Genomic DNA, 10,804 nt, shown 5'->3' on the forward strand with positions numbered 1-10,804 from the left:
GATGCAAGTTCAATCCCTAACCTCAAAGTGCAAGTATGAACTAATAACAAGATTGCAGAATTGAACTTAAACTATGGAAAGCTGTAAACACAAGGACAAGACAAGAATGCAAATGCGTACCCAGAGTCAAAATCTGAGTGGAAATGTTTGGGACGGGGGCGTGGGCGCCACTGTCCTGATTCTGTTCCTGAAACTGCACCTGAAACTGCTGTTTTGCAACCTGGAAAACTGTTTGAACTGCCAAAACTTGCTGTCTGTCAGGGGGACCAGGGCGCCCAGCGCCCCTGTCCCAGGGACCAGGGCGCCTAGCGCCCCTGTCCTAGTAGGACCAGGGCGCCCCACGCCCCTGTCCTGGTCTTCTGCTCTGAAACTTGGTGTAGGGTTCGGTCTCCGTCTGTTTCTTTCGGATCTGCAACTTGCGGCGTCGTCTGAATCCCGAAATCTGCACTTATATCTGAAAAGGTGTTTTGGGCAGCTATATAGGGTTTTGCCTTAGTCAAACCCTCGCTTTGGTGATTTCCACCTCCACGAATAGCCAAGTTGTATTGTAAAAGTAATGTGTGTGCAGACCTTGTGTGTGTGCAAGATCCTAAAATGCAAGTAAGCAAACTAGAGCAACCTAGAAAGTAAACCCTAATTGCTTGTAAATGACAATGTAAATGCTCCAAATCAAGATGCAAAGTGATCTAAAGCATGAATGCAAGTGATATAATGAGGCTTATGCAAAGACATGAAAACAACATGAAATCATACCCAACCCCAAGGGAGGGGTACAAACCAATCTTCAGTCGGTGATCCCTTATTGCTCTTCAATGCCTTCAAAGCCCTAAGTGGATGAATGGATTTGATGAATGCTTAGAGGATGGATGTTGAGTGTTGCTAAAGTCTTCAAAGATCTGCTCTTTCGCTGCATATGAGGTTCCTCCAAACAAAATTCGGATCCTTTCAAATGAAGAAAGAGAGCTCTTATGTATGAAACCCTAGGTCTTAATTCCAACTTTTGGCCGACCTAGAGATTGAATATCCCGCCAATTTCTTGGGGTTAAGCTTTATTTTATGATTGGATCACGCTCCTAAAATTTCGGGAAAAATGTCCAAGACCGTGTGCACTCCAGGCGCCACGGTCCCGACAACTTTTCACCAAATTTTCAGGGCCGTCGGATATGATGATTTTAGAGCGAATCCCGAAGTTACAGGTGATTTCGAGATGTTTTGACCCCGAAATCAAGCCCCCAAGCTCAGAATAGGGCCTAATTAGGGTTTTTGATTAAGTGATGTATTGGAGGAATGAAATGAAAGGGGCACGCTTTAATGAAAAGGCCCGACTTTATGATGTGGAAGATGATGAAATAGAACCTTTAGACCTAATTAATTTGATTAATTAAGTGCTAAAGGAGAAATGAAATGCAAAATGCAATTGCGCCAAGGCGGGTGCTAAACTAGGTGTGAAATTGTACTGCTTTAGCCAGTGCGTACAATTTACGACGCTACAGATATCAATTACCCCTGGTTATCCAATTCAACTAGCTTGTTATGTAAAGAAACAAGCTTCTCCTTAATATACACACTTGTGTCCACATGACCAATACACTAATCTTCAAACTAAAAAATAATGTCAAAACAAACCTCTGCAGTATCATAGCTTTCATAGGATATAGGAACATTAGCTATTGCCTTATTTGAGCACTCATTTCTAGCTACAAAAGTAGCAAGATAATCAATATCTTCAAAGGCATCAAAGTATGGAAGTATATCAAGAAAGAAGACACGATCTTGCTTATGAACCTATGAAATTGTACGCGAATTGTTGTCATTATTATCTGCACAATTGTCACAAGGTGTACCATCAACCTTTTTAGCTTCTTTTAAACTTACATCAACAACATGGTCGTTGTGAGCAATATCCACACAATAAGAAACATCAAGGCGATCCTTTGGAACTGCAAGGCTAAGAGATGCCATATCTATTGCATAGGAAGCCTCAATTGCATTTGCCCACGCAAGGATATGGTCTAAAATCTTAGGCTTGTAATCAAGTAGAAGAAGGCTTGCCTCAGTATGCAATGTATCATAAAGCTAGTTAATGCACTTTTGTTCACTTGGCCTATATCAATCAAGCATGCGTTTATGCAGCCATAAACCTCTGACAAAAAGTTAAAATTAACTCACGCTCTTGTCTCTTGATGCTTGAAAGATCTTGGACAAGAGATGAGGGTTCAACTTCAGGTGTACACCATTAATTAAAGGTTATAACTAAACTATCCCAAGAAGAAAATTTAACAATATAGAAAGCTACATAATCATTTCATTGCACCATTACATCGAGATTTTGAAAAAAATCTTAGCCACATATGTCCTCATATAGATACTCGTGCATAAAATAAAATAAAAAATACTAGGGTATGCAGATGAGAATTTTTTCATATATACGGAAGCAGAGGAAAAACTGCAAATCTTTGCAAATCTTAAATCTTTATATGTAAGGATCCTTTTGCCCTGATTTGATGCTTATAAAAAGCATCTGAACATATGCTATCAGTCTATTTATTTAGAACATAACAAAGTATAATGATCCTTGTATACTAGCTCTTTGTTAGACTGAAGTCATGAAGGGAATTTCCTTTGATGTCATAAAATACTGCTTTAAGAAAGACTGGTGTAATTTGCATGGACATGAATCCTTGGCCTGGATAAAAGAACTGCAGTCCTTCACTGTTTGAATTTAGGTCTACTCCTCCCCATGCTTTGGAACCACCCCCACTAGTTACAAAATGAAGGGAGCTGAAATGTTCATATGGAAAGCACAATCAGTAACTTTATGATGGAAAATCGCATTAGATCCTATATTTAAAAGAAGAGTTATAGCTCATCACAAGCCTAGCCCAACCTTTTATCGCTTGTAAAATCCTGCAAACAATGGTCGTGTCCGTTGACATATAGATCTACTTGGTTGGCCTGTCAAAAGTTAAACAGAACGAGGGATAATTTTTTAGAACTAGAGCAAGAACGTTTCCCATTTTCTAACTCTTTTGAGGTTAAAACATATGTTGAAAATAGAGATTGGGAAAGCAGTGGAACAAATATGAAACATTAATGCTAGTAGATTTCATTCATCTTACCTCAAGGATTGGTAGTAGTTGCTCCTTAAGCTCGATTGTGTCACCATGTTCCCCAATACTTCGTATGGGATGATGGCCTACCACTATTTTCCAAGTTGCTTGTGAAACTTTTAAGGCATTGTTCAGGCCCTTTTGTAAAAGTTCAAAGAAAAATGCACAGGACGACAAGTAAATAACTTTTCCCTTGATTGAAATAACAAAATCATGGCTTCTGAGAATCAATAACTGGCCAGAACTCGGTCATACCTTCAATTGCTTCTTCACATAGCGTTTCTGAGGCGAAACCTGTCTCCAATCATATTGGTGCTTAGTGCTGTTCCAGTAGTGATCCACAAAAGGAGTTGTATCGATGAAGAAAAAATGAACAAATGAGCATTTTGTTCCTGCATATTGAAATGTACTTATGTGTCCACATTCATTTCTATTTAATTGAGAAACAAAATCACCATTTATCTTCTACAAGAGCAGAAAAATTAACTGACCATAACAATAGCATTTCGGGGAGTTAGTTCAAGGTGCTTAAAGATGAACTTCCACAGTTATTAAATTGAATCATCCCAAGTCCAAAACTGAAGACATCATGGGAACTGGGAATAAAACGTACAAAGCAATAGTTTGTATTCGAGCTAAGTTTGGGGCATTTTTCCCAGTTGAAGTGTGAGGTTAAGACAACCTGATGACCTTATACTTACTGAATATGGTTTAGTCAACACGTCTATTTGATTAGAAGACATGCCTATGTTACATCCTGCTATGTGTTAAGGATTTTCAGGTTGAACAAATGATAACATTGTTCTTGGGAACACACTATTTTGGCACAAAAATGTACTCTATGAAGTGGTGGGGACACCAAATTTTGTTGTGCAGGGAGACCTGTTTTAGTGGTACCATTGATTCATTTTTCAAATTTTATTGCACTTGTTAATATCTACTCAAGTCATTACTAAGAAGAGTAATTCATTCTACTCGCTGTGAAAATCAAAATCAGAGTTAATTCCAGAACCTTTACATGATGGTGGCAAATTCTGCTTAAGAATAGAAGTCCTATAACAATTCCATCGAGAATCGCGGCGTTTCAGATCAGGGTCCAATTGTGCCAATGTATCTCCTCTGTAGTCGTGGTTGCCAAGTACTGTTCAACACCATTAAATCCAAATCAGAATCATTCAATTTCTGCCTTAAATTGGCTCAGAGAAAAGTCTATGTGCCTCAATATGAGTTTAAAGAGAGAATGTTACCAATAAAGCCACCCAAAAACTTCTTCTCTTGATTATTTAACGCAGCAAAATAATAATTATTAGTGTGCAAGGACTGTTTTGCAATGGTGACTTACAAATAGTAAAATCAAAGTACAAAAAGTATTGAAGAAGTATTCTCTGCATGCTCAAGTATTCTTGCATGTCATAGCTTGCTTAAAACCATACATGTAAAACTCAATATTTTATTATAACGATTGCATAATGGAATAAAATAAGTAACTCCTGATTTCCGGTTTGTTACATGTTTATGTAGTACTTTTTTCTTCAAAAAATATATATAAGATCAATAAAGACCAGAGACCGTATGTATGCCAGATATATTTTATACAAGCAGAAGCCAGTTACAGAAAATTATTGCTCACATACAGTAACCTCTTAATCCAAAAAAAAAATTGTTTATGACTATGGTTATGACTCTATTAACACTAAGAACTAGAAATCAAGTCCATGGTAAAAATTAAACAGTGAGAATCTTGAGGAAATCAGTAGACAACAAAAGAAACAAGGAATGATTTGAATTTTGTGTCCTAGACTCCTAGTTCAGAACAAAGAGCAGTTAGGGAATGAAATATTCATCACTGTAGATTCTCTCAATCTGATGCTCCATCCTCTTCAAAATTTTCTCAAATGAACATTATGAGGCTTTCATTCCTGAACCAGTGCAAATAGTGTGTGCGCTAAAATGTTTATAATTAGCAAAATAATATTATTGACTATTTGTCACTGTTCTTACCTAAGGGGATTCAAAACATTGGCTGAAAGCCATAGAAACAATTAATGAAGTTTTTGCATGATTGAAGTTTGTCTTAAGAATAGCATCACATATATTTAAAATTGGGGAGATGAAATATGCATGTTGAAACTGTAGTCTGGTATCTATCTTCATGGAAAGTGAAGATGAGGATTAAATGCCAGAAAAGCTGGCAATAATCCATACACTCACAAAAAACTATTGTGTACTTTCTTCACTGTCCTCTTCCCTGCCGTTGCTTTTACAGTTCTTTCCAATTTGAACCATTCTCTTCCTGATGTTAAAGTGTCCTCTGTACTGCTACTGCTGTGATATTTTAAAAGGTTCGTTTCTGATTTCCATATTTTAGAAGGCAACACTCACATATTCTTTATCCACAATGTGTCCCTTTTAAAGAAGTCTATTTTTTATTATAAATTTTTCATTAATTAACAAAAATACAGATACCATGCTTCTACTTAGATCTATGATCCAGATGGGATGGTAAACCTATTCAATCAAACCCTTGGGAATTCTGTCCAGGACTTTAATCATAATGACATAGTATGACCTTTTGACATCGAAACGAATTCATCTCCATATACCATGGACATTGTTCTTAAACAAGGTTATCAAGTGGCTTATTATTTAAGAATGTTTCCCATGCAAACTTCACTTGCAATGCTTATTGAATATGTACCTTTGTTCAAGCACTAAAGCATTGGCATGGCTTCTTTCTTTGAAAGGAAACTAGCCTCCACAAAGATTAGCAAATATTGCAATTCCTTAATCGTTAGGAAAAAAGTTCAAGATTATTGCAACAAGAAGTGGGCATTTTGTCTACAACTGTTTCATCTTGAGATCAAATGAAAGAAGGAAGTGGAAAACTTCCTCAATTGCCTTGTGGCAAACTCATAAGCATATTAGATGCTAGGCATAATCGTTATGATGAATGTAAGTAACTTGTCCTCTTTATTCAGTTTCAACCAATTATTTTAGTTTTGCAGCAGCCAATAGTGGCGAATCTGTTCCCTTTCCCAGGTTAGATTCTCTGTGCTGAAATTATGACGTACGTTGAGACCAATCATTAGCTCCTGCTTAGCAAGGTCACCATCTTGATATGAGAGACATTTTGGAGTCCACAAAAATCTTCAACATCTTAAAAGATACTTCTTCAAGGTAGAAGCTTGTTAATGAATATATATGCAACTGTTCATGCCGCAGCTGGTCCAAGCATATTGATCAAAGATTTGGCTTATATTGTTGTAAATCTAGGGAGCCCCATTGGCCTCAGGGAGGAAACCATCATGGGAACATGACACTTCATGGAATAAGAAAGCCAATCACAATGGATCTACATGGATATTACAATTATCAATGACTCATAGAAGTAATGGCTATTCATGGTAATGGAATCAAATGGGTAAAATGAATTTTGGGTTAAGGATGGGATCTAGGTACTATCAAGCTAAAACCACCACGGAGATCACCTATAGATGGTTGGATGATAGAACATGGCATCATATTTGTAATAAAATGCAATAGTTTTACTATTTGGCTTCTTCTGATTTCCTTCTAGATCTTTGATTTTGTACAACGGAATGGCCAATTCAAGGGAAGAGTTTCAAATGTTTGTTTTTGAATATGCAAAACAAAATTGGGTGTTACTGTTAGACATATCTACAGTTGTTGTTTATCAGCAGTTTAAAATGGAACAATCTAACTTTCAAAAGGGTAGATGATAAAGCATACATTCACTCAAATCTTCCATTGGTATCTGCTAATAAGTTCTTAAAATTTGAAAGATCAATTTTGAGCTTTTATCTTCTAGACTACCAACTTAAATGAATAAAATGATATTCTGAACAAATGCTTTGAGGGATCATTACTGAGAAAACGCTAAAGAAAAAGTTACTTTGTTTGGTGGATAACTTACCCAGATGCCATGGCTTCTGCAGGCTACTGGCAGTATAAATGGAAGAGAAGGATTCCTCAAAGCTTGAGTCTTGTGTTCCAGTCAAGCCATCTTCGTAGAAATTGTCCCCGGTTGATATGACAAAATCTATCTGCAACCTGTTTGCCATCATGGCCATCTGTGCAGCCACTTGGGACTGATTGAACAAGCCCTTTCTACCCCAATCGCCCACCACAATGAAATTCAGAGGACCCTTTACAGCAGTTACAGTGGCAAGAAATAGTAATGGTGATATCATACAAGCCATTACAATGGAGTGAAAGTGAAGCTCCATTGTCTCAGTCTGATTTTGGGCAGCACAGAGCGCAGATTGATTGCTTCTCTTCAATAATTACTCTGGTTCCTCATAATTAATAATTATCCTGGTTCAACCAACTGGGTCCTGGTAACATTCCTAGTAGATTCCATTGTGAATGCCAGCTGTCCACCAAAAGAGGGTGTACGGACAGGAACGTCCCATAATGCTGTAATTTCCATGATGTCGTCGTTTTTTGGAACATTTTTATTCTTCGCCGTAAAAACATCAGTTTCTATCATGGCGTAGTATAGATATTTTTTAATTCGTTATGAAAAAAAAAAAATTGTATGCGAAGTTTCTGGATTTGATTTTAAATAAAATATTAAAAATATGAAATTGTAGAAGCAATGAATACAACATTAAATATATTTTATAGTTTAAAAAAATATGTAAATAAATTACAGTTTCAAATTTAATAAATTAAAATTTATATTAATGAGTTGAGGACATTTTTTAAATGGATGTATTTAAGATATCATTTATTATTAATGATTTGATGTGTGAATGATTCAAATTTAAGGTAAAGGTTTTTACTTGAGAGAATCATAATGTCATATTTTTTCTATTGTAAAATGCTTATCAATATACATACATACAAATATTATTTATATCAAATGTTATAAATTGATTTTTTTAATAATATAAAAATCTAAAAAATTATTTAATTTTTTTAATTTAATATACAAGAAATAAATATCTATGTCATAGATTATTAATTCATTTTTTATTTTATTTTTAAAATTTTACATTTTAAAACATGATAAATATATTTTTTTTCTCGATAAGAGGTCGAAGCCAAGTCGCTTTTGATTGGAGCTATGCACTAGCGATGTAATTCCAGTCAGACGATCTTCGAGCAATAGTGGACATGGTCATTTCTCCATTGGCACTGTATTCTTCGTGGCCCATCCTTGTGAACCATTGTGTTGTGGGGTCATCCCCAAATATCTAAACTTTCTATTATTAATATATATTCTAAAGATTTTAAGTTTATATATATACACACACGCACATGCACTTTTAGTTTAATAATTTCACTTATATCATGTATTGTTTTTTAAAATTTTATTTTATTAATTTAACAAAAATAATCAATGTCAAGAGGCATTCTACATGTTAGTGTAGGTTTTTTAAATTTTCTTATGTTAGGGGGTGTTTATTTTTCGGTAGGTTTTTTTTTTTTTTTTTTTTCTTATGTTAGGGGTATTAACTTTTTCCTACACATATTATTTAAGCTTGCTTAGGTTATTAAGAGTGGTTAATATGAGGACATGTGATTAAACACTTTAGCTACATTTTCACTCTCCCCCACACGTGGGTAGTTGAGTTACACACACTCTTCAGACTTGTTGTGCCACCTCTCATAACCACTATTTTGTCATTACCTAAGTAGATTATGGGGTAGTTGGGTTTCTCACCCTCTTTTGACTTTATGTGCCACCTTTTATAACTCCTTTTTTGTCTTCATGTAAGGAGATTTGCCACATGTATTAGAATTTATCAAGTAGGTAAAACCTTCCACTTTTTTATGGGGAGAAGGAGTTAATGCACCTCTTAGATGTATATGTTCTTATTTTGCTATATATTTAGCACTCTCCTGTCACCGTCACTAGCTCAATGATAACTCGGTGAGAGCATTGTGAGTCTTTGCAATTTCTCGTCTTATCTCTATTTTTCTTTGAATCGGATTTCTCTTCATTAAGTTATTTTGATCTTCGATCTTTTATTGTTTGAAGTTGCATGTGATCTACTACTAACTGATGGTATGATGAAAGAATAAGTATCCGGTAGAATACTGAGAGAGAGGGGGGGGGTGGTGAATCAATATATTGAAAAACTGATACAAAGTTCCCAAACTCAAACTCAGTCAAACAAAGGAAACATATCTCAGTCAAGATCAATATTCATAAGAATACTTGACATCAACCGGTTTAACTGTTATGACAACTTTAATAGTAAAGAACTTTAATCTTGTAAACATCAACAATGCTTAATCATAACTCAACATATTCAACTCTCAATGCTTTTGCTTAACATGCCTAATCAGAAGTTCACCAAATCAACAAAGATGATCACAACCACAAAAGCATTCACCACTTGACATAAATGTTTATACGTAGAAAACCCAAATAGGTAAAAACCATGGTGAGATGAGACTCACAAGGATAGCTATCTGAACTCTTATGAAGTTCACCCTGTTAGAAGCCAAGCCTGTTAAAGCTTTACAATAAGTCTTGTTAAGAACTAATTCCGGTTAGGAATCACCTGGTTAAGGGGTTTACAAATATGCCTTGATGAAAAGCACAATACCTTGTTAGGAGTAACCTCGCTAGAGGATTTAAGAATCCAATCTAATGGACCACCTTGTTAGAGGATTTAATGAGTAACCAAGCTTGTTAGAGCTTACCTTGTTAAGGGATTTCACTTCTGCTGTAATTGTTAGAAAACAACAGGTTTTCTTGATCTGGCTGAGTAGCACTACATTTGCTTGATCAAATCCTTCTAAGCTTCAATATGCCTTCACTCAAAGTGCAGATCCATTCCCTAGTTAGGCAACTACACACTCAACAGGTTTCTATCAATCTTGCCAACACTCTTTACAAACAACTTCATCGACCTTAAATACAAATCGAATAGGTCAGTAACACAACAAAAACCTAATTCTCATCATCGAGATTACAAACAAGTCGGTACAATTTTGACGGTTAGAAATCATGACAATATCTTCACATTCTTCAAGAAAATTCCAACCGCTCCATGATCACCACTTCATCGGACTTTGTAACTCATCATGCGATGTGCATTATATGCAATCCACTTTGCTCCTTCCCTAGACAAAAAAAAACGCACCAAAACAATTTGAACATATCCTCATACAATGATCACACGTGTCTCCATCATTACCACTTATCAGATAATAAACCATCAAACTTGATCGGTTAGGGTTTAACAACTAATAGGGTTTACCGGTTACATTACATAGAAAGGTTAACCCTTTACACCGGTTTAACTCACAAACTTTACATACTGGTTTACAACATCTTCCACAAAGCTCTTCTTACCGGTTACTAGCCAATATCAAAAACAACAATATCAGCAATAACATGAATACCATTACCGGTTCAATTGACATCAATGACAATATATCATTAATGCAATCTCTATGCAATATGCCAACAATCTCAAAATGCCAATAATCTCCCCCTTTGGCATTGATGGAAATACAAATATGAACGCCTTTGATTGCTGCTGAGATTGGTGAATAGGAATCCTGGTTACATTACCAAGTATTCACCTTGCTCTGTCTGTCTTCAGCTTGCCACTAGTTCACCTAATCAGACACATAATTCTTCTCCTCAATCACATAATTATTCTCTCCCTTTGACAACAATGCCAAAGTGAAAGTAAAACATGTAATTCTGC

General features: G+C 35.8%; 1 protein-coding gene across 1 annotated transcript; it reads right to left on the reverse strand.

Annotated features, from left to right (window-relative positions):
• Window positions 1-2,403: 2,403 nt before the first annotated feature.
• LOC131078658 (purple acid phosphatase 3) lies at window positions 2,404-7,442 on the reverse strand. Its single transcript, XM_058016402.2, has 6 exons — window positions 7,045-7,442; window positions 4,123-4,251; window positions 3,366-3,502; window positions 3,120-3,248; window positions 2,888-2,955; window positions 2,404-2,781 (listed from the first exon to the last, which is right to left on the reverse strand). The coding sequence occupies exons 1-6, from the start codon at window positions 7,355-7,357 to the stop codon at window positions 2,583-2,585; spliced, it is 975 nt and encodes a 324-aa protein (XP_057872385.1). The 5' UTR covers window positions 7,358-7,442; the 3' UTR covers window positions 2,404-2,582.
• Window positions 7,443-10,804: the final 3,362 nt, after the last annotated feature.

Source organism: Cryptomeria japonica, chromosome 2, assembly GCF_030272615.1.
Source record: "Cryptomeria japonica chromosome 2, Sugi_1.0, whole genome shotgun sequence".
NCBI lineage: Eukaryota > Viridiplantae > Streptophyta > Pinopsida > Cupressales > Cupressaceae > Cryptomeria > Cryptomeria japonica.